The 23158-nt window shown below is 40.1% G+C and overlaps 7 protein-coding genes across 17 annotated transcripts in view; 2 read left to right on the forward strand and 5 right to left on the reverse strand.

The window, feature by feature from the left end:
- The first annotated feature begins 226 nt into the window (after positions 1–226).
- LOC6560938 (retinol dehydrogenase 12-like) lies at positions 227–2266 on the forward strand. The gene is made up of 5 exons (XM_032734683.2): positions 227–287; positions 345–608; positions 1355–1511; positions 1569–1828; positions 1894–2266. Exons 1-5 carry the CDS (start codon positions 265–267, stop codon positions 2114–2116), a joined length of 927 nt encoding a protein of 308 aa, XP_032590574.1. The 5' UTR covers positions 227–264; the 3' UTR covers positions 2117–2266.
- Positions 2109–3940, reverse strand: LOC6561038 (dynactin subunit 4). The gene has a single exon (XM_001987324.2). It carries the CDS (start codon positions 3839–3841, stop codon positions 2300–2302), a length of 1542 nt encoding a protein of 513 aa, XP_001987360.1. The 5' UTR covers positions 3842–3940; the 3' UTR covers positions 2109–2299.
- A 777-nt stretch (positions 3941–4717) lies between these two features.
- Positions 4718–5670, reverse strand: LOC6561039. Its single transcript, XM_001987325.2, has 2 exons — positions 5324–5670; positions 4718–5261 (listed from the first exon to the last, which is right to left on the reverse strand). The coding sequence occupies exons 1-2, from the start codon at positions 5333–5335 to the stop codon at positions 4866–4868; spliced, it is 408 nt and encodes a 135-aa protein (XP_001987361.1). The 5' UTR covers positions 5336–5670; the 3' UTR covers positions 4718–4865.
- Positions 5671–7481: 1811 nt separating this feature from the next.
- On the reverse strand, positions 7482–8176 carry LOC6561040 (39S ribosomal protein L52, mitochondrial). The gene is made up of 3 exons (XM_001987326.2): positions 8038–8176; positions 7820–7968; positions 7482–7756 (listed from the first exon to the last, which is right to left on the reverse strand). The coding sequence occupies exons 1-3, from the start codon at positions 8084–8086 to the stop codon at positions 7571–7573; spliced, it is 384 nt and encodes a 127-aa protein (XP_001987362.1). The 5' UTR covers positions 8087–8176; the 3' UTR covers positions 7482–7570.
- Positions 8177–8223: 47 nt separating this feature from the next.
- On the forward strand, positions 8224–9318 carry LOC6559160 (respirasome Complex Assembly Factor 1). The gene is made up of 3 exons (XM_001987327.3): positions 8224–8457; positions 8551–8654; positions 8734–9318. The coding sequence occupies exons 1-3, from the start codon at positions 8347–8349 to the stop codon at positions 8927–8929; spliced, it is 411 nt and encodes a 136-aa protein (XP_001987363.1). The 5' UTR covers positions 8224–8346; the 3' UTR covers positions 8930–9318.
- Positions 9319–9320: 2 nt separating this feature from the next.
- On the reverse strand, positions 9321–10308 carry LOC6559161 (probable U2 small nuclear ribonucleoprotein A'). Of its 2 annotated transcripts, none has more exons than XM_032734857.1 (2): positions 10269–10308; positions 9321–10216 (listed from the first exon to the last, which is right to left on the reverse strand). In XM_032734857.1, the coding sequence occupies exon 2, from the start codon at positions 10193–10195 to the stop codon at positions 9401–9403; it is 795 nt and encodes a 264-aa protein (XP_032590748.1). In that variant the 5' UTR covers positions 10196–10216; positions 10269–10308; the 3' UTR covers positions 9321–9400. The 2 variants fall into 2 exon arrangements, with proteins under 2 accessions (XP_032590748.1, XP_001987364.1); XM_001987328.2 differs by having other exon boundaries at positions 9321–10195; positions 10269–10286.
- A 197-nt stretch (positions 10309–10505) lies between these two features.
- LOC6559163 (F-actin-uncapping protein LRRC16A) overlaps positions 10506–23158 on the reverse strand; it is a 28137-nt gene continuing 15484 nt past the window's right edge. Inside the window, exons 6-21 of one of the 10 annotated variants that reach the window (XM_032735494.2) lie at positions 22222–22448; positions 21118–21279; positions 20965–21062; positions 19885–20072; positions 19750–19827; positions 18790–19123; positions 17740–18730; positions 16206–16368; positions 15759–15833; positions 15081–15101; positions 13999–14608; positions 13139–13555; positions 12802–12912; positions 12680–12736; positions 12040–12491; positions 10507–11711 (exon numbers count right to left, since the gene is read on the reverse strand). In XM_032735494.2, the coding sequence (XP_032591385.1) occupies positions 11622–11711; positions 12040–12491; positions 12680–12736; positions 12802–12912; positions 13139–13555; positions 13999–14608; positions 15081–15101; positions 15759–15833; positions 16206–16368; positions 17740–18730; positions 18790–19123; positions 19750–19827; positions 19885–20072; positions 20965–21062; positions 21118–21279; positions 22222–22448 (4074 nt within the window). In that variant the 3' untranslated portion in view covers positions 10507–11621. Of the gene's footprint in view, positions 11712–11929; positions 12492–12679; positions 12737–12801; positions 12913–13138; positions 13556–13998; positions 14609–15080; positions 15102–15758; positions 15834–16205; positions 16369–16474; positions 16736–17739; positions 18731–18789; positions 19124–19749; positions 19828–19884; positions 20073–20964; positions 21063–21117; positions 21280–22221; positions 22449–23158 lie in introns of those variants that run through there. The other 9 variants (XM_032735497.2, XM_032735495.2, XM_001987330.2 and 6 more) reach the window with 9 other exon arrangements.

A 23158-nucleotide genomic window follows, 5' to 3' on the forward strand; every position in this document is an offset into this window, starting at 1 on the left:
TGAAGGAAACTGCCAAAAAGTTACATGGTAACAGGTTACTAATGACATAGAACAAGACTGTAACATAACATCTGTAAATAACATAGATATCGATCGATATCACCAATTTGAAGGAGAACAGTTAAATCGTGTTGAATAAAATATGTCATCGTTGATTATTTTATCAATCAACTGATAGGAATTGAAATAGATTATGGCTCTGGCTCTAATGTTATTTTAAAGAACAGTCCGCTCCCATATTCCGAGCAGTAAGCAGCCAATAAAATGTCAACGACATTTCAAAGCAGGTATGATTGGTCACAATGATAGGCATATTTCGTGTCTTATCATAGCATATCTCGTAGGCGCAATGTGCAGAGTGGACAATTCAAAAAGGAAACTGATGAAACTGGCAAAGTTGTGATCGTAACTGGCTCAAATACGGGTATTGGAAAGGAGACTGTTCTGGAGCTGGCACGACGAGGCGCCACAGTGTATATGGCCTGTCGAAATAAGAGTAAGACGGAGCAGGCTCTTAAGGAAATTATTGAACAGACGGGCAACGAAAAAATATTCTTTCTGGAACTGGACCTATCATCTCTAACATCAGTGCGCAAATTTGTCTCCAAGTGAGTTAGCAGTTAATGAAATTACTTGTGGAAATCAAATGAATTTCCTTTACATTTCGCAATACAATTTTTTTAATTGCGCATCGTAATTCCTTATTTTTATTTATTCTTGTGCACGAGAAAAATTTGTGACTTGTGTTTCATCGATTTGGTGTAGAACACTAAAGAACACAAAATAATTAAGTACAGCGTTTTATTTTATATATTATAATCCATAATCTATTTCGAATCTTATGTTCAAATTAGAATGTGTTTTCCATTAATAAGATGTGCTTCTTCTGACTCTTCTATTAAAACTGTTGTGTTAAGTCATTTGTCAAGTATTTCGCGATCTTCGTAACCGCACTTAATGAGGCGCGCTGCTCGGTCGGTTGTGTAGGAGGTGGGCCACAGTTTGCCTGGGTCCGCGCGTTAATCAACCTGTGCTTGGAACCGTTGGGCTACTTAAATGTTAGTACTTCAACGTCCAAAAATATTTATATTACTTTCTTCATTGTTAGCTCTAACAGGGCACTGGTTGGTCGGCATTCACGCAAATTGAGACCGGCCAGGATCGCAAAATTTATAAACGCAACTGAATGGGCAAATTTCTAACTTTTTTGAGGTTTTTAAAGGACGAGTGTAGGAGAAATCTACCCCAGATCCCATACGGTATCACAACGGGCCAAACATGGCCTATGTGTGTCAACCCCTCGGGCTGGCAACCGTTTTAACCTAACCTAACCTACCTCATTGTATAATGATAGCTTCAAGGAAGAACAGGATGAGCTGCACATTCTCATCAACAATGCCGGCGTAATTCTGGAAACACGCGGCCTAACGGAGGATGGCTTCGAGATGCAACTGGGTGTTAACCACATGGGTCATTTTTTGCTAACCATTTTGTTACTCGATCTGCTGAAGGTAAGAAATACTTTGTGCTGCAAATATGCGTACTAATTCAAGTTTAATAACTTCCAGAAATCTGCACCCAGCCGCATTATAAATGTGTCTAGCCTGGCCCACTCATATGGTGAAATCAAAGTGGATGATCTGAATAGCGAAAAGAAGTATAGCGGGAGCAAGGCTTACAGTCAGAGCAAATTGGCCAACGTAATGTTTACGCGTGAGTTGGCTAAACGCTTGGAGGGCACTGGTGTGACCGTTAATGCTCTGCATCCCGGTATGGTGAACACGGAAATTTCCAGAAACTTTAAATTCGCCCAATCGAAACTCGTACAGTGAGTATGCAATTAGCTAATAAAAAATTAACTCCATTATCACATTTATTATTTATTTTTTGTAGATTATTTGTTAAGCCACTTTTCGTGCTATTTTTAAAAGATGCCAAGAGTGGCGCACAAACCACATTGTATGCAGCGCTGGATCCGGACTTAGATGGCGTAACCGGACAGTACTTTAGCGATTGTAAGCCAAAGAAAGTCGGACACGCTGCCACCGATGAGAAGGTTAGCCAATTCCTGTGGGAGGAGAGCATGAAGTGGACAGGCGCACCGAAAGTTATTTGAGTTAAAGCATTGGCTTTTATTTCACATTGGATAGTTGCAACACTTGCCGGGATTATCGCAGTTCAGCATACTATTTAAGTGTAATACTAATCCGCCTAGCAAGCACTTGATTAAATTAGTAACATAAATAAATTTCCATATATAATGCATTGTTAAAGCGTGTTAAGATTGATATACTCCGATTTAGTTGGCTGTGCCCTGCGCAATTTCGCCTGCCTGGATAAAGAGACGCGAGTAAAGGGCATGTGTAGTCGGCTCCTTCTTGTCGGGCGTGTTGGAAACGGTGTTGACATACGTATACTGCATGTAGAAACCCAGTGTCACCTCATCGCCCGTCTGCAGTTCAGCTGCTGGGGTGAACTGAAGTCGCATCAGGACCTTGTTGCCCTTGCGCCAAACAATGAATTTGGGCTCCTCGATGGGCGCCTGCACATCCTCATCGAACTCCTTGGAATCGTCGCGTTGACTCAACACAAATTCATTGTCCAGTGGCACAATGGTCGCATTGGCCAAATCACGTACTTCACGCGTCACTTCCCTTGTCGAATTCTGACGGGTCAAGGTGACACCCGTGGCCTTTAGCAAGGGAGATGATGTAATGGCCTCCTCCTTGATTCTGCAGCCCTGCATGAAGGCATCCATATTGACTTGCGCATCCGCTGGTGGCGCATCCAATATACTAATTGTCATGTCATACATAGTAGGATTGGTGAACTTCAGGAATATTGCATTGGTCTGACCGGGCTGCAGTGGCTGCTCGCAGCGCACCATGACCACCTCGGGCACGTGATAGCTGGCAAAGAGCTGTATGCGATACTTGATGGACGTTGGATGATACTCCGGCTTAATCAGATTGTGCTCGCAGTGCCGGCAACGCAGCGAACGCTTGATCCACAGCGAACGTCGCTGCGGATAGAGGTTGTTCACAGCCGTGGGCTGATCAGCCGGCTGGCTGTGCCGTTGCGCTACTGTCGTTACGTTGCGCAGATTTATTGGCTGCGTGAAGATGTCCTCGGACAGGGGCTCAACCTCAGCACTCGCCTCGGCGGGCGTGATGTTGATCGGCTTCGTTTTGGGTATGCTCTTGTCGTTCCAGCCGATCTGACGTCGGATCAGCGATACGGTCAGACCCGTGCGATCGGTTAGACTGGGAAACTTGTGCTGCTTGGGCGCCTTCCGACGCATGAACTCCTGTTTCTCCTGCTTCTCTTGCAGCACCACCGACTGATAGTATTCCATGAGTGTGTTGAAGCGCACCTGATACAGGCATTCGTTGTCCGGCCAGGTGCCTGTGGCCACGCCCTGATCCGGTATGCCGACGTCCCGTGTGGTCCAGCGGCACGACAGACATGATAAATAGTACATCTTCTTTGTTGTTGGCATCGCTGAGGGCTTTGGACTGGGTGCAGCATCCGAGCCGCTTTCACCGCCGTCCTTGGACTCATCTGCTTTGCGCACAACCGGAACGGTGGTGGCCCGTGCAGACAGTGTGTGCTGACAGCATGGACAGTCGAAGCAGTTAGCACAACAGTTCTTCTTGTGGCGCGCCTCCGAGGATGGTATATTCTCCAGGCAATTGGAGCAGAAGTGTGACTCAATCTCATGGCAGACGCAGAAGCCACACCTCAGCTTCGGGCAGTGGCGGCAAAAGAACAGCTTATTGATCGGATTCAAAATGCCGCAGGAGCATGCATACTTAACGGGACTCGGTTGCATGAAACTCATCTTTTACTAAAAACAAATTACACTTTTGCAGACGCTCAATTTGCAAATATTTCTTCCTCTTCCACCAATGACGACAGCTCAACTCTCAGCTGTATTAATATTGCTACGCACATCTGGTCACACCGACTATAGTTTTCATGTTATTTTTTTTAAACAGAGTTATGTTAATATCTTAGTATTTGCTCCTCAATTAACAGTGCTGCACTTTGGCGGGTAATTTGTCTTTATAAATATCTAGCAAAGCAATGTGCTGATTAGAGGGGATGTAATATATATATACGGATAAGCAATATATTCCGTTGAAATAATCTGTGTCAATAGCATGTAGTGTTTTTAAACAAATGTGTAATCAATCTGGTCAAAATTGTTGGTATTATATTAGTATAATTCTGCAAAATGTAACTAACCATTTAAATCTAAATAATTATTACTTAATGTTTTCACTTTCATTGTTTATTTTCTTAAACTTGTTTTCCTAATATTTTCAGTAACTATCAACAGATATTTAGTTTTTTTTTCTCTAAGTGGTCAATTAGCACAGTATTGTAAATTTTGAGGTGATGTGAATAGTGGTTTTATTTTTCAACTCTACATAAATAGTTATAACGAACTTCCGAGCAAACACTGAAAAAATAACAACATTTCCCACAACACTTTAACCTACACTTTTATTACAATCCACAATTATCTATAAATATACAAATAGTAAATAAAGTTTAAACTTACAAAATATTCTTTTGATAAATCTTTTAATCAAGATTTTATGTTAGCCTTGAGTTCGTGTCTAAGGTCTTTTGTTTTGAGTGTTAATGAATCTGTTACAAGAGCTCTTAATTTTTTTCTTATATATTTATTTTAAATATGTTCTTGGTTATATTTATGCATATACATATGTAGCTAGGTATAGGAAGGTATAATCTAAGATATGGTACTTGTTGGCTAATATTAATATCTATGTATTCTACAATAAGGTACACCATCATCAGTCTGTACTCTCACGTTGCCAGTGAAAGAATTTAGCACTCTAGCCAAAGAAGTTGGGCACAAAGAGCTTCTTGCGCTTGGCGCGAGTCCTTCCGTAGCGCACAATGGGCGAGAATCTATAACTATCTGAGAGATCATCGTTGAAGTAGGAACCATAACTACGCTGACTGGCGCCGGCATTTGAGCTCGGCACGGGAGCAATATAGCCATTATCCACATAGTAGTAGCCCGTGTTAAGCTTATCCAAATACTCGGCTGAGAGGGGCTTGCCATATGTTAGAGCATAGGAATTGTGGCTATCGTATTTTTTGTGATCGTAGCTGCGCTCGTAGCTGTTCTCATAGCTATCCAGATCATAGTAAGTGGCCTTGGCGCTGCATTCTGATAACTTGCAGATGACAATGCCGAGTAGCAGGCTCATCCAGGTGTACAATTGCTGTAAATGTGAAATACATTTAATACCAGTCTGGTGGCTGGCTTAAGTTAATAAATGCTTACCTTGAGTTCCATTGCTGCTGATTTAAATACTCCGTCTTAGAATGTTTTTATACGCTGTATGTGTGCTTGAGACGATGGTTGGTTTCGTTCTCTGTGCTCAACTCCAAAGAATTCTCCCCTTATATACGAAAATGTGCTGCGTTTCGCACCCGAATGTGAAAATATGTTTTCTGTTGTTGCTTTTGTTGTTATTACATATATTGCCAAAGCGCATATGCGAAGCATCGGCACATTCAACGCAATTTTTGAGGGGGGCTCATCTTAATCTTTGAGGCAGCCGGTTTTACTTCGGTTTTGGCTGTCTGGGTTCTCCTGCGCGTGCCCAACTCTAGACTGATTCATTTTGTGGTCAGGCTCTAATTGTAACTTAATTTATTGCAGCGTGCTCGAAATTCTAGTTTGATTTGGAAAACTTTTAACAATGCGGAAAGATTTGACGACTTGAAATGTGTATTTGATTAAAATCTTTGCTTTACACATTTGTTTATGTTAATCATTTGTATATATTCGTTTCAATTAAATTTGTATTTTTTCAGAGCCTCAAATGACATTAAGATTTGTAACTGGCGCCTACGTATCGGTAATTGTGTGGACACGATTTGAATTCTATATATATCAATATTGATATGATATATTTTATGTAATTAACACTAAAAATAAACCACAGTTGTAAACAAATAATGAAATTTATTTTAGTTTAGAAAAGACGCTTTGCTAAAGGGTGGACAATAAGTAAATATACATTTGTACATTTAAGTGCATAGTTTTTTTAATTTGCACAATTTGTAATAACCGCTACACATTTAAATATAACACGCTGGTTATTATTTTTATTGATTATAAAGTTGATTTGATTAAGTGTAAATATAAACATGCTAATTAAATACAATAATTCTGGCATAAAAATAAATATAATAAACACTTCACGTCAACAACAATGAACAACAAAGCTGTTTTCTACAATTTCATTGTGGTTTTTGCGTAAAATTCCATGAGTCAAATACAAAACGCAATTGCAAATATTTTGGCAGCAACTAATCAAGTGTGAACTTATATATATATATTTATATATATATATACATATATATATATATAACGGTTGATCTGTAAGAAAGTATGTATAAGATATTATGTAGGGGTTCACAGTTAAGGTAGACTTTAAATCAAATTGGTTTTGGGCCTGGTCAACGACATTCTCACGATTCAATTGCAACTCACGTTTCATTCAAGCGAAAGTCTTCACGAGATGAAGGTATTATTCGGGTATTATATAGACTTGTTTCTCATTTATAAGCTTGTTGTGCCAAATTTCATACCTTCTATCTAATTAAATGCAAAAAGTGCGACACTTATTCCGTAATTCTGCCACATTCAGCAAAGTTCAGTGGGTTGATGGTAAATCGACTTAAATGCTTTGGCTCCATGTGTGAAACTCAACAAATAAATATAGCAGTATTTTAATATAGCACATTTGCGTTAAAATTAATTGTCTTCGACAATAAAATGTGGAAAATTTTGTGTCTGGGACCAGCTGGGCTGAATTTTACTTTATTGGCATGGTCCTATTTGGGATGCTGTGGTAAATAATAAATCGTTTTATTTTCAGGTGGCAGTCGAAAAGATGCTCTCCATATGTGAAACGTAAATCGGGCAGCTGGAGCATTATTCTGAATACATATTAAATAAACATTTCGAATAGCAAACATTTGCATGGCGTGCCAAATATTTCAAGTCTAATTGGTAATCCCAATACGTTGGATACGCATTGCTATGCAAATGCCGATCTGGTAATCAATAACGCATATAAACAGCGTACTATTTACTTTTTCACGATCAACGTTATTTGAAACAGGTGGGAGATGGAGTCCCCATTTCGTTACCTTGCTTACAAATAAACATGTTTGCCATTTCCTTATTTACAAAGATTTGACAGCAAGTTATGGCATACGTGATACATTGCATTTCGTTCCTCTAATTCGAGTGTTTACTGTGCATAGCTGACTAACCAGCAGCTTGAAATCACATGCGCTAATAGCTGCTAAACTAATTGCCAGGACAGGTTCCTGGTGCCAAAGTGCGTCAGAAGCGTTTCATTTTTAATTACCATTAATTTTGCTATGCTTGTGGAATTTTATAAGCAAACTAAACACGTTTTAAATAAACAAATATCTCTATGTTGTATTGATAATAAACTACTAAAGTTAAGTTATATTTAAAAATAGCTATTCTTTTTTAACAAGATGAGGACTATTTCTTTTTTAACAGCAGATGACCCTTTGGCTTGAGCTTGTTCTGCATGATGCGTTCCTTGTCTGCCTGGGCGGCCGCTTTAAGGCGCTCGTGACGCTGCTTGGCAAAGTCCAGTTCGCTGCTGAGTTCCACAATTTTGGCAGCAATCTCCTGTTGCTTCATCAAGCGCTTCTTCTGATTCGACTGCAATAGAAAAAATTTGTGTTAAAGTAGATTGCAACAAGGGTGGGAATTCATGCTACTTACTCCTAACGGCGTCGTCCTACCATCAAGGAACGTATAGTCGGGCAGATTGGTGAGTGGACCAAAGGCATTTGGATTCTCCTGCAATCCCTTGGCCGCTCTCCACTTCTGGTCGATGGAACGAACGGCGGTGAGCGCCACGTGACGCTGAGCTGTTGATTGATTGAGAAAACACTTGCGTTGAATTAAAATCACTACAGAAAGTACACACAACGACTTACCGGTAATTAAACCTGTGTTTCTAATGCAAAGTCGGCTAATTTGATTCATTGTATTTTATAAAACACAAAACGCTCACATAACCACTCTAGAGTTGCCTTAAATTGTTCAACTGAACTAACGAGGGCTTCAATTGTAGTTCATTTGAACTGCCACTCACTTTTAGCACAGCTGTTCCATTAGTGCTTAATCAACTTATCGATATCCGAACCTGTAACTGTTATCGGCATAGCCAACTTTACTGATAGTGAAAAATAATTAATTAATTTACCAAGTTAAAAGCATTTATTGAAAAGTAGGTCACACAAAAAATGGCAACCAGAACCAACACAATCGAACGCAATGCAAATGGCAGCGTCAAATCCTCATCACTGCGAGAAATTTGCGCGCGAGCTATGACAAAATCCGAATGGGATGACAAGGTAAGAATTCAGAGAGCGGTGCAAAAAGCGAAGAGGCCAAAAACAGCGCGTGTCTTACTAAATATAATATTTTGTCATACTTAACTTTTTTAGGACGAGTTTCTGGACGTTATTTACTGGTCACGTCAAGTGTTTGGCATCATACTCGGCATCGTCTGGGGCATTGTGCCGCTTAAGGGCTTTCTGGGCCTTGTGCTGTAAGTGGAACTCTGCACACCTAATTATAGAAAGTGGAGCGAACAGCTTTAATATTATAACAAATAATTAAATTCACAGATTTGCCGGCATCAGCTGCGGCGTTGTCTACCTGTACGCCATCAATTTTCAGAATGTGGATGAGGATGCTTACGGTGGTGCGTGGGAGCTGGTGAAGGAGGGTTTTATGACATCGTTTGCCGGGTTTCTAGTGACGTGGATTATCTTCTACACCGGCCTGCACTACGACACAATAATGGCGGCGAAATCTTCATAATACCAGCCATAGAGTGAGTGAGTGAGGGAGAGGTGTAGAAAGTATCCGACGCACTGCAAGAAGTAGATGAAAAAAGACCAGAAGAAGCAATAACCGATTCCACAGTTCAAATGCAATTGAAGCAAATCATTTTTGCAGCGCCAAAGCATCAATCATAATAATATTAATTGAATTGCCCAACTTTTTGTGTCCATGTAGATTGTTAAAAATGTGTAGCCAATTATGAGTAATTTTATGTGTGCATTTTGTTTTCATTATTTACAATAATCGCCGGATATATTTGCGAGACTTGTGCGATTTTTCTGTGAAAAATACGCAAGTGAGCAGCAAACCTGTTGAGGATTGTTAGTACCATGTATGAAATCTATTAAAGCGCCGAGATGAATTGACTCCTTTATTGTTTCTGTTTTTTTTTTTTTTATTAAAAATTATTGTTCTACAGTTATAAGGTAGCTGACGACGGGGCTAGAACTAATATTCCAAGGCAACGGCCGGATTGCTGGCCGTGGTGCCGTTGTGGCCATTTTGGCCCATTTCATGCTGAAACTTCTCGGGCAGTTGGCCACTTTGCAGGATCTGCGAGAGTCGCTCCACCTCTGCCAGTGAACTGGCCCGTTTAATGGCTTCGCGTATGCGCTGCATATCTTCGGGATTGGCGAACCGACCGCCGCCATCGGCAGCCGCTTTACCGTTGGTCGCCTCGGCGGCGAGGGCGGCGGCAGCGCTTAGCTTGGACTTTTTGGTCACCTCCTTGAGCAGATCCTTGCCCGGCTTGGTGCGAAAGAACTCAAGCGCCTGCTGCCTGTCTTTCTGTTTGATCTTTCGAAAATCCAGCAATCGCAACTGAGGAAACTTGTAAGCCATATATTCGCGATAATTGGGCTTTGTTGATACCGGATTGATGAGTAGACATATCGTGTCCAGCTTCTTAAATCCGCTGAGTGCCTCCAGATCGCTCAGCTCCTGCAAATTGTTGCCCGTCAGAATGATGGAGCTTAGATTTGGGATAACCTCCTCCAAGCCGTCGCTGATCCGCAAGATGCGATTGTTGTTCAGCAGCAGGCATTTGAGCCGCGGCAGATGTGGCAGATTGTCCAGTTTGCGCAGATCATTGTCGGACAGATCGATCGTATCGAACTGGTCCAATGTGGCACCCAAATTCTCGATTTGTGGAATTTTGTAGCCGCGTAAATCGAGTTCGCGCTCCCGGCATGGGTTTATGTATTGCATGGACTGGTTTATCAGCTCCGGCGTTAGTTTCACCATCTTGACGGGGCAGGAATATAACTATTTTTAACAATACCTTATAGATTCAGTCACAAATTGCTTTTTTTCTTACTTTATTCCATAAAAAAAATATTGCAAAAGGCGACGCGAGTTTGCGAATCAGTGTGACCGAATCGTGCACCCCTCAAAACACCAAAGCTGAAAACTCAGTTTCGATGACAACAATCACAACGATAATAATCACCATGTGTTATCGACACAATCCAGTACTGCATAGCGCAACGACTTTGGCCCACATTTAAAAGAGAACCAAACACCAAGTTGGACATTTTTGATTTAATTTTAATTCGAATTTCAATACATTACAATAAATTTGCAAGAGTGCTTAAACTTTAATGAACACGTTACAATCATTCGTTTATTCGTTTTGTTTGTGTTGTCTTGGTTTTGAAATGGCAAACTACATATTTGAGCCAGCTATGGGAAAATCGTTCAACACTATTTAAAATTGAAGTGTATTCGTGGTTCGGTGGTGGTGGACTGGGTTTAAATGTTATTCATAAACATTATTTTTATCATTACGTGCAAACTACATGTGTGTGTTCATAATGTTTGTTTTAAAAATGTAAATCTTGACAAATGTAGTTTTTCTGTAATTTATTAAATGCGATTTTATTAAATGTTTTTCTGTTCTGCCTAGTTGCTTAACGTTAATTTGTTAACTTTGTAAAAATTAAATAAAGATACTAAAAACAAAAAATAAAAAGATTGTCGTTTACATATACATAGTACTAAGTAAATGGAAATAATGTTGAAAATAAAAAATACACATAGTTTTCTTTTGTTTGGAAGCAGTTATAAAAAATATTATATTTGATTTTTAATTTTGTTTTTGTTTTTATTTAATTTGTTTAGGCCATTAAAGTAGTTTTTATGCACGCAATCGATTTATACATAAACATATATATCATAATATTCATTGCGCTCTTCTTCGTTAGTTACTTCTATTCAATAGATAAATTGAAAAATAGATTTGTTTCTTGTATATAATTGGCACTTAACTCATTTTAAAATACATAAAAATCTAGTACATAAAAACGTTGGTTGTTTTTGTTTGTTTGTTGTTTGTTGTTGTTTATAAATATGCAAAAGTTATTTTGGGTAAAAAGTATATATAAATAAATAAATCACGTTCATTCAATATTGCCAAAGAGTTAAAAACAAAAAACACGCGCGCGCCATTGCACATAAATGAAAGAGTTCAGTACGAATTAGTTGCAACCTTTCCACATTATACCAATATTATCAATTATCATTAGCATTTATCATTATTATCATATTAACTTTAAGTCTGCTAATTTTTTTCTTTTCTTTTCTTTTTCTTTCCTTTCTTTTGTTGGGGAGGGGATTGGGGGGTTTTGGGCGTGAGGAATGTTGAGTTGAGCATATATTTATAATAGACAATTTATAAATCAACGACATCCTCTTTCGTATAGGTCGACTCCCTAAACATGCGTCTCGCCGAGTTGCTCTGCAGGCCTTCAACTAATGTCTCCTGTTGGTTAAAATTTGAATTGATTCGCATTTTAAATACACACGTCGAAAATATGTACACAACTACAGGTTATTTAGGCATTTCGGCATTAAGGCATGCACATACAATGAATGAAAACAACTTATAAGCGACAATTAAATGTAAAACACATACAATACAATTGATGAGCACCAAAAGACACACACACAAAAACATTAAACAACAACATTAAAGCCACATTAAATTTCAAAGGAATGTCTTATTTTTTTGATGATTAGGCACAAAGCGTAAACATAACGAGAGCTAGAGAGATAGATGACTGTGGTTCGGTCCAGTGTTCCACTCAAACCTCAAATAGCGTTGACACCTCTTTGCCCGCAATGCGCTTCACATTGCTCTCCGCACAGCTGTTCGCCTTGGAAGTCGTCCGCTGGGCGTTGCGCATGCTCAGGATCTCATTGCTGATGAGACTCGCACAGGCCATGGCATGATGATTATTTGTACTTCGGCTTGAACTGGAGCTGGAATTGGAAATTGAACTGCTGCCATGCTCAGTGATGATCGTTTTGCTGAGCGTTTCTTGGGTCGCGCTGTTTACACTGCTCGTGCTGATGATCTTTGAGCGCATCTGATTGTTTAATACTGTTGTCGTTGTAGTCATTGTTGTGGTCGTTGAATTGCTGTTGTTGCTGCTGTTGCTGATATTGCTGATGTTGCTGGTATTGCTGGCAGTGCTCATGCGACTGACTGCAGACTGACTCAACATGGTTCTGGGCATTATGGGCGGCTTAAGGGGCAGGTCTGATGTTTTTGTTTTGGTTTTTTACAATACGTTTACGAGTACACAACAAATCATAATATGAAAGTAAATAAAATACAAAACAATAAGATATATAAACTTGCAGTAACTACTCGAGTCAAAGTGCTCTCTTTTTCTACTGGCAGGCACACAGTTCATTCGCATGCAGCATTTGCCTTGCTCTACTCACCCAGACGACTCAGACCAGCGGCCAGTTCCCGCACCGACTTCTTTTCCAGTGCAGCGCCTGCAATTAACAAACGAGTGGGAGATGAGCAAAGGTAACCGGGTTGGGATAAAATCATTACTCACCTGGCGTAATGCCAACAATGCTGCCACCGCCGCCCGCGGATAGAGCAATGCCTGGTGTAATACCCACAATGGAACCGCCAACGCCTTGACCAAAAGGCACCACTTCCACATCTGAAACGGAGCGAAACATTTGTTAAATATAATTGTTACTTTTATGAGAAATAGATGATGGATCTAAGAGACTATGACTCGACTTGGCTTTTGTTAATATCCAAAAGATATACAAATTCAAAGATATATAAAACAATGCTTTATACATTTCCCAACACAATTCTATTAATTCTTATTAAATATCTTTATAAAACCATAACTAAATTTTGAGCTTGTAAATTCGAACCTTCTTCAAGCATATCGGGTGTTGTTTTGTTCGAGTCAACGCTGCCATTTCCCGTTAGCAGGTCATTGGTTGCCTTGGGTTCGTTGCCCACCACGGACCAGGGACGCGGCTTCTGCAGAGCGATGGGTGTGCGCAGAATGCCGTTGCTCGTCTTGACCAACAAGCTGCCATCGTTGCCGACGGCGGCCACTGAGCCCATGCCTGTGGCATGGCTCTTGATGGAGTCACTGCTGGGCGAGCGCATTCGCTCGTCGCGTGTGCCCGCCTTCAGCAGACCCCCGCTGGGCACTGGAACGTCCTCGCTGTTGCCCGGACCGCTTTCGGTGCGCATCTTTACCAGCGGCGATTTGCGACCCACTAGCGGTGAATACTTCTCCAGATTATCCGTGGAGCGCGAACGTGTTGCCCACGAGGCGCCTGCGAGAACAAAAAAAAAAAACATATTTATCACTTACGATCTTCATTTTGAGAGCATTAAATCAAAAATATATATAATTTACAACTAAACTTTACAAAAAATGTAAAACTTATCCAAGGAAATTATTATATTCCAAGGCATTTTATTTTATAAAAAACATATATTATTAAAAGTTTGTGTATTAAAGAACTAAAACAAAAAACATTTAAATTGATCGAATGAAATTATTATATTTACAGCATTATTATTAAAATAACTAAAAAAAAACATTAAAATTGATTATTATATTTAAAACATGACATTTTATTTTATAAAAAATATATAATTTCACAGTTAGTTTAATAAAATCTTACATTTGATATTTTGTTCATACAAAAATGGGACACTTAGTATCTAAAATTGCATGCCAATTGGAATGGGATCCATTTTAAAATTCACTTACTCTTGAGCAGTGGCGACTGTCGCTCCAATTTGATGGGTCGACGCTCCTCGAGGATGGGCGTCGTCTCCTCGGAGGTCATGTGACCATTGCCATCGCGACTCATCGTCGGGCTGTCGACAAACGAGAGCGAGCTGCACTCCTCGGATGTGGGCGAGACGAGAGGCGTTAGCGTTGTGGGCGTCACTGAGCCGGGTCGAAAGAAGTGCTCGAGGCCATCGCCAATGTCCCGGCCAGCGAAGGCGGCGCATTCGGCATTGACCAGGGGTCGGGTCGGTGCACGCGTCTTGGCCCGCTTCGGGCGACCCTTGACCAGATGCTGCAGTTGAAACGAGGCACTGGGCAGCTCCGTAATTGAGTCACAGCACTCGTCCACGCCGCCATCATCAATGGCCGCCATGCTGTCGCTCATGTGGACACTGCTGCTGGCTGTGGCACCCGAGGCGCCCAAGGCAACGGCAGCGGCACGCGTCGACAGCTGCGAGCTGGACCGATGCGATGAAGGTGACTCCAGCAGATCGGGTATGTGACTCAGGCTGAGATTCTCCACGACAGACTGGGGACGCACCTTGCGGGCAACCGAGCGACGTTTCGTTGGCAAATGCGGTGTGGCCTATTCGATGGGGATGAGGGTGAAGAAACAAAGCAATTAGCATATTGTATTTAAAGCAAAAATAAAATAAAAAATATATATTTGTTGGTTGTGTTTATTTAAATGTGTGAAATGATGAGCGAGAGCCGTTGGATGTGGGGATCAACTTTTGGTGTGAAAGATTACAAAACAAAAAAAAAATAGCTACAGTGAAAACTACAACTAAAACAGAAAGTGACACATAGAGCTACAGAGACCAGGAAACGGACAGAGTGTAGTTACAGTCAACGCTCGAGAATGAGTACAATTAGAACTTTGAATTTGTATTCAAATATTTTATGTATTTTAATATATATATTTGTTTAAGTTTACTCCATGATAAATACATAAATCTGTTTGTTCGAGCGTTCACTGTGTGAGTTTTTATAGAGTTCACAGTTTATATAGATTTCTAGATATAGTAAGAGAACAAGACATTTAAAAAACTACTTACAAGGTTCAGATATTCCAATTTCTTTAAGTTTTGTGATATATTTAAATATATATTTTGTTTTTTTTTTTTTTTGGTATGTAAATGAGTTGGAGATAAGGTTTTAATACATGTATATATAATGTTTATAGCGCATAAAGTAGAGTTGTATTAAATCGTATTTATTTTTTGTTGTTTTTGTTGATGTTGTTGTTGTGGTTGTTGTGATTGTTGTTTGGTATTGATGAATTTGTTTGGATGAATACAAGGATACACGAGAAGAACACGAGAGATAAAAATAATGAGCTTTTTTCTTAGTTTCTTGGTTTTTGTTTTTGGTAATTTCACATACGATTATTATTTTTATTGAAGCGATATTGAATGTGTGTATGAGTGTGTGTAGGTGTAAGTGTAAGTGTGTATATCTATGTGTTAAACTGTTTTATGTACGATATAAGAGAGACGTTGTCGTTTAAATAATCATTTAATGTCCTTATGTTTTTATGTGATAAGTGTGCGGGAGTATTTTTTGATTACTTGCCACTACTCGCATATAGTATATATTATTCTGAATATACATTTGATCAGTTATTGATATATAAATATATTTTTTTTTTGGTTTTTTGTTTTTGTTTTTTTTTTTAGATTTAGATTTGTAGACTACTGCATCCACTTGGGTAGTGAGAGATTTTCAACACTTACAGTGGGCGATTCCTGGCCCAGTTTGGGCAAAATGGAGCCACGTCCACCGGGTCGTATGATCAAGCCCTCAGCTTCCTAGACCGGGATAAACAAGAGTAAGAGCAGGCGTTAGCACCTAAATTATTGAATGGAATGCACTGCGCTGCACTAAGCCTGATAACTGAACAGAAGAACAGAAAAGAAGTCCAAACGACAACAGTCACAAAACTGGAATGTTTCCAAATAGTTGTTGTACATTTTGTGCCTGGCACGGAAAATGAAAACAAAAGTTTTAATGGTGTTTAAGGCCAATGACATCACATTTCTTAATATTATATTTATAACCGTATAACGAAATCAAAGATAAGGTCGATTCGCGCTGTGCCTTCAATATGGGTTATCGATTATTGTTTTTTTTTTTTTTTTTTTTGAGGTTTTATTTGTTTTTTGTTTCTTTTTTTTACTTACATGACTGGAACGACTGCGCACAATGTCCGGCGTCTGCGGCTCGTCTAACAGCACCGATGGCGACTCGGATATTCCAAGGCCGCGACGATAGCGGGTCAAAGCTTCCAGCACTTCGTCTGTGGCCCGATCCGAAATGGCAGCAGCCAGCGATTGCTCAATTTCACTGCGAGCGAGGGGGAGAGGGACAAAAATAACAGCAATGATTAACATTAGTAAATATGCATTGGAAGGAGAACCGTTATAGATTGGTCATTGTGTGATAGATCTACTTCTTGTCAGCTGGCTGCACTACTCCTATCTCTGTTTCGCATTGCTCCTGCTCCTCATTGGGACACTTGCTATAGCCGGGTGAATTGAGACCACTGCCAGCACCGCCTGAGCCGCTGCCAAAACAGCAGCACAAAGTGCGCATCAGGCCCATCTCGGCAAACAGCTGTCACGGAAAACAAAAAAATAAACACTGGAACTGTCTTCAACTTAACGGCACACAAACTATCAATGAATTCGCCTGCGTTGCCACAGTTGCGACTACCGCGATATCGACTGAAAAGCCACACAGACACACACACACACACACTGATAAAATTAACTAATATATTTTATGTAATTTTTTGGGTCGACAGCAGCCGTTTGGGCGTTCAAATGGAAATGCATTCAGCTGTTAAGTTATTTTATGTTTGCTTAATCTTATCTGCGCTTACTCACACACACACACACACACACACACACACACACGCACACTCACTCGAATTTAATTGTAAAGAGCGAGCGCGGAAGCAAAACAAACATATATTAGTGTATGCGTGTGAGCGAGCGAGAGAGCGAACACGAAGAGAGAGCGCGCGCATCACAGCGTATTTTTAAAAATACATTTTTTTGCAAGCTCAGCTGTTAGAGAGGAGGCGAGCTTATTGCAAACAGCTTCTCTTTTTTTTTCTTTCTTTTTTTAAATGCGCTGATCAAGCGACGCCTGGAAACTGGAAATCGAACAGTGCTGGAAATGTTATCAAAGTGTGTCATGAATATTGTTGTTGTTGCTTTGTTTGATATACAAATATTTTATGATTTATGTTCACTGATCGGATGGGCTAAGAACGCGGAACATTAAAGCCAAATAAAAAGCTGCTCTCGATGATTGATTGATAACTAATTGAATACAGCTGAAATTTGGTTTGCACTTTGAATTTTATTTTTTATACAAATTTCGAAATGCACTTAACAGTTTCTAATGAAAACTAATTAAAATAATTAAATACAAGCAGACTTTAAGTTAAATGCATCTACAAATTAAGTGCTAAATTTCTTTTGACTGATTCACAGCACATTTAGCACATCTCTAAAAGCACTGCGCTTGTGTGTGTATGTATGTATGTGTGTGTATGTGTACAGCTTCATTTTTGATCAGTGCCTGCCTGAGTCACCCGTTCACTCTCTTTCTCTCTCTCTCTGCCAAATAAAATCTCTCTCTCTCTCTCTCTCTCTCTCTGTCTCGCTCGCTTTTTGTCAGTTGCAAAACTCCTCTCTTGCTACTCACCCAACTTTGTTCATAATCTCACTGCCGGCATTATTGAGCAGACAATTCTGCAGAAAATCATCGGGTATTTGGAGGCGATCGTTGAGCGCCTTGCGCAGATCTTGGATGACAATCTGATTGCCCAGCGTTTTGGGGCACTGTTCGACACCGGTGCGTATCATTGTCTCCAGGGTCTCCTCCAGATAGCTTTTGATCGTATAGCTCAGTTCGCTGGCGACACGCGTCAGTTTCATCTCGATGGGATGGCCATCGTTACGCACAGCCTCCTGCAGCTTGGGCATCAACTGTTTGCAATTCTCCGCATCGGTGATGAGTCGCTGCACGGCGGAAACATTATCGGTGCCACCACCTTTGGCCAGCGAAATGGTGTCCTGTGTCTCGGCGACCAGTTTGTCCACCAGCTGATGCGTCGAGGAGAGCATAAAGCCATGTTGCAGCCTGAATCCCTGGCCATTGGCACGCTTCAAGCCGTTACAGTTGCGTTGCAACAGCTCCTGCATTTTACGCATAACCGCATCCGTTTTATCTGGATGATTCTTCAGATGCGGCGCTATATCAAAGACGGGAAAGGGTATCGTGCGCATACTATGATTATGCTCCAAAGCATAGACAATGTCCGCATAGCCCTGCAGCGTGACACTATTCTTGTCCAGGTAAATGGTGCGCAGGCGATTGTTAATCTGCAACGCCTTGGCCAGGAGACGGGCGCCCACATCGCCCATATAATTGCCACTGATGTCCAGCTTTTGCAGGCTCTGATTACTGCCGAGGGCATTGATGAAATCGTGCAGATCGTGCTTTAGCTTATTCTCGGATAGCACCAGCTCCTCGAGCGGAAAATCATCCTTTTGTATCAGATTGACCAAAGCGTCCATGACGGTGGGTATATGCTTGGGCTTCATGCCCGTCAAACTCCTGCACAGATGCAGCGTACGGATCGAGGGATTCTTTGAGATGGCTGTCAGCACAGATGCTAGTTCTGCATCCAAATCTATTTGCGAAATGTAATGAATATATTAAAATCTCTGCGAATATGCCAAACAAACTCACTATTGTCGCTGATGTCGAGACTTTGTAGGACGCGCACGCCATGTATGCAGGACTCGAGCACATGGGCGCCTTGGGCACCCAGCGTATTGCTGCTGAGATCGAGATACAGGCCAGCCGTCGACTCATTGCACGCAAGGCCCAACAGCAGATTCTTCAGCGCCTCCATGGGCAGCTTGCAGCCGGCGATGTTGAGATGCTTCAGGCTCAGGGTGCTGGTGAAGAACTGCTTGAACGATGGCGGTATCTCCTTACCCTTCTTCGTGCTGAACGAATTGTGCGAGACATTCAAATGTGATAAATGCGTGGCACAGCCGCGCAACAGAGCTCCAAATAGCTGTCAACAATAAGAAGAGAATAGTTTCAATTTAACAGCGAGCATTGTCTGTTACTAACAGTACTATTTTAGGCTACAAAGCTATTTTATATATTATGTTATGTTAAGTTCAGCAATCTGTTACTAACATAAATTTATTATATTCAGTAGTCGCTCACGAATAGTCCGATGTTAAATTATCCAGTTAACATACAGGATCTCTCATTAAAAATTTTAGTTTAGTCGCTCACTAACAGTCTGATGTTAAGTTCAGCAATGCATTTCAGCTGTTAGTCAGTTAACAGACAGGAGTTCTCAATAACTATTCGAGTTTACACTGCAGTTTTTAGCATTAATTTGTTTTCTGTTACAGAAGTTTCTCACTAACATGTCAAGATTACATGTTAGCTGTTAGCTATTCCGAAGACAAGATATCTAGGATTTCTAGGTTGCTAAAATTACTATGCGCTTTCAGTAGTTGCTCAGCAACAATCAACAGTTCAACATTACATTTCAGCTTTTAGCCAGTAAACTGACAGGATCAATTACATTTCTAGCATACGTTTAACAGTTGGTGTTACAAACCAGCTCCTAACAATGAAACATAACATCAATATAAACTTTTTTTGTATGTTAGCTTTACTCACATTTTCCAGCGTAATATCAGTCGATGCCAGATCCAGATGCTCCAGGACATTGGGTTGAGCCAGAAAATTGTGCAAATTCTGCAAACAAAATTCCTTAAATTGTCTTTCGGGACAGTTTTGTGCAGTTTTACTCACAGTTATGTCATCCTTGAGACTATTGCCACTCAGATCCAGAAAGGTGAGCGAATTGGAAATACTTTGATTGAGCGACAGGGAATGCGACATCTGATTGACACCCTTCGAGGTGAGGCCGCAGTGAGCGAGCGCCAATTTGCACAGACCCTTCGATACCTTGGCTATGGGACCAGAAAGGTGTATGGCGCCTAGTTAAATGTATTAGGTTTACCATTAGATTCGTGTATTGATTGGCAGAAAAGAGTTATATATATGTATATATGATAGATATGTAGAATCGAATTGAAATTTGCAAGTTGCGTGTTTTATGCCGATATTTGAATTTGAATATAGACAAAGAGCAAAAGGCGTAAAGCAAGCGGCGATTATATGAATATATATAAGGATCCATTATGATTTGACTTGTGGGACCACAATTAGGAAAGAGTAAGATTGCAAATAAGTCTGCTATCATAATTACAATGATAACGCAACTTATCAATATAAATTTAAGAAATGCACTGATAATATCTTTATCAAACTGGGATTTCACAGTCAACAATCTCAATCTCCCAAAGGCCACACAAGCTACACAATCATATCGCATATTGATGAAATGAAGAGCGTATAGCAAGAATGATAACAATAACAACTGACAACAACAATGCATAGTAAATATAATTTAAATTGAGTTTGTAATCTTAATGAATTGTTTGGTTTGATTTTGTTGTGTTGGTTTAGCTAAGTACAAAATAATGTGTGTCAAATGGGTTCTGCAAACCTTGCACAATCTTTCCAAGTAGGGCGCACAATGAGCTTGCTCCTACATGTGACAAATGACAAGATAAACGCGACAAGAACAACAACAAATTTATATATATACAATTATATATATATAGAGACAAAGGAAAAATGTAAACGCCATCAAAAAAATATTGTTAATTGTTAGGGAGTAAAAGAGAAACGCATTAAATTGGATTAATTGGTTTACAAAGAAACACGAGACGAGTACAAAATGCAACTAATTGCCATTGGGGCGGACTCAGGGGCTTATAGGGGTTGCATGTTGCATGTCACATATTGCATTCAGTGTGTACACACCTTTATCCTCGATTATGTTGTGACTCAGATCGATGGTACGTATCGCTGGACTGTTGTTCGAAATCACAGATGTCGACAGCTTACTCAAGAAATCCCATCTACAAACAAGCAAAGTTATATATTAATGTATATTTAGATGTATTGCGTGCTCACCTTAAACCTAGTGCCTCCAGATGCAGCTCTTCCAGCCACATGGAGCGCCTGAGCACATGCAGGATGCGTTCCAGAGTCTCGTGCGAGAGACGCATGTGTGCAACCTTTAGACCACGAAAAAACGTGTTATACTCCAAAGCCGAAACAATGGCCATCAAGTCTCTGTGGGGATAAGAGAGAGAGATAGAGAGAGAGAGAGAGAGAGCGAGAATTAGATAACTATTTAATTAGATTTGTTTAGAATTTGGTTAACATCTGTGAAATCGGTTAGCCGCGCGCTTACAGTGAGAATTGCAAAGAAATAACATTGAGTTAACATTTGTTTTACCTCTGATTTTAATAAGATTAAAAGTACTTAACATTTAGCTAACATATCTTTAAAATGTATGACTGTGTTTATTTATTTATTTAATGTGGCCTAAAAACAGTACACATTTAAAAAAAAAAAACAACTAAAATTCAATTTAGAAAAAATAAAATTAAATCTGAGGGTATTCAAATGTAAAAGGACTCAAGTTCTAATGCAAGGATTAGGGTAACACAATAAAAACCCAGTCAGACAATTGTTAAACGTTAGTAGCCTAGTAATAAGGAAGCAAAACGTTAGGAAATGAGGGTTTAAAAGAGAAAAAATAAAGAGATGCACATATCTGAACCTGTGGAGTACGACAAGTTTACCACAGTGAAGCAAGCTTAGAGATTTAGTAGATTTGAAAAATTACGAAAGGTTAATAAAAAGTAGCTTACTAAAAAGTAGCCATCTAAAATCACACAAGACAAAGAAATGGAATTGCTTCTAAGCGGACTCATTTGATTTTGGCACTTTTTATACTGAAGAGTCCAAACACATGTGTCGTATTCAATAATAAGACTCAATAACGACAGAAAATATTTTATTATATGTAATTCTTGTAGCATGCGCTCACTGTAAGGATAACAAGTAATTAACATTTGTTTAACATATAATTAAAACATGAGCTTAACATTTAGCTAACTGTGATTAACATTTGTGACTGTATAACTTGTGGTTACATTTGTTCAACATTTACATTAAGGATAACATGGGCTTAACATTTGCGGAAGACATTTCTGACTACTACTCACTTGGGTTCCAGGTGATCGAAATCGCGCAGATTGAGCAGGCGTGTGTCATGTGACAAGTAGATGGTGTCCACATCCCAGGCGACCTCCTCGCGATAGGGCACCCCGTGAAAATCGCACATGCAGGCATATTGGGCACTGAAACCGCCGCACGGGCCCACATTGCGCGGATCCGAGGGTCGAAATTCCTCCGAGAATATGGTCTCCCGTTCCGGTGGTTGGATGTCGATCTGTAAAGCGAATAAAACAAAAAAAGATTAAATCAAAAATTCAGCTAACGCGACATATGTGTAATTTTGTATTTTCAAGTTCGAGTCGCCTGACAAAAGGCGTCAAGAGCGCAGTTAACACTTAAAACTTGGCCATAAAGACCGTCGCGTGCCTCACGGCTATTATTCAACACATTTTTTGTTGGCCCTGAGACTAGACATTTGCCATTGTTACTAATATTGTTGCCAACACAGCTAGACACGCCCCAGACGAAAGTGTTGCTCAGCGGGCTCATCAAAATGTAAAATATACAACGACAACAACAAATGCAACAATTGCTTGCAATGTGGGTGGCTGTTGCGATGAGTCAAGAGATTTGCATAAGTGCAGGCAGCATAATGTACAGACACAACAACAACCTCGACCCATTATAAATGCATTGAATTATTAGGTTGTTCAAGCAGCGGCAGCAGCAACGAATTTAAGACTAAAATTGCTTAATTGAGACAACAACACAGCTAGTCTGTGTTAGTGTTTGTGTGTGTCTCTGTGCGTGTGTGTGTGTGTGTGTGTGTGTGGGTAGGCAACGTGTGGGCGCCCATTTGAAGTGGCATCCACATTAGACTTAATCTCTCAAATGCAATTTCATCAAATTAAACAAAACCTGTCTTCTCCTTGACTCGAATAAATTTGTGAATGCATCAAACGATTTTCAAAATGGAATATATCC

The sequence above is a fragment of the Drosophila grimshawi genome, unplaced genomic scaffold, assembly GCF_018153295.1.
Source record: "Drosophila grimshawi isolate 15287-2541.00 unplaced genomic scaffold, ASM1815329v1 contig_1369, whole genome shotgun sequence".
In the NCBI taxonomy this organism is placed as follows: domain Eukaryota; kingdom Metazoa; phylum Arthropoda; class Insecta; order Diptera; family Drosophilidae; genus Drosophila; species Drosophila grimshawi.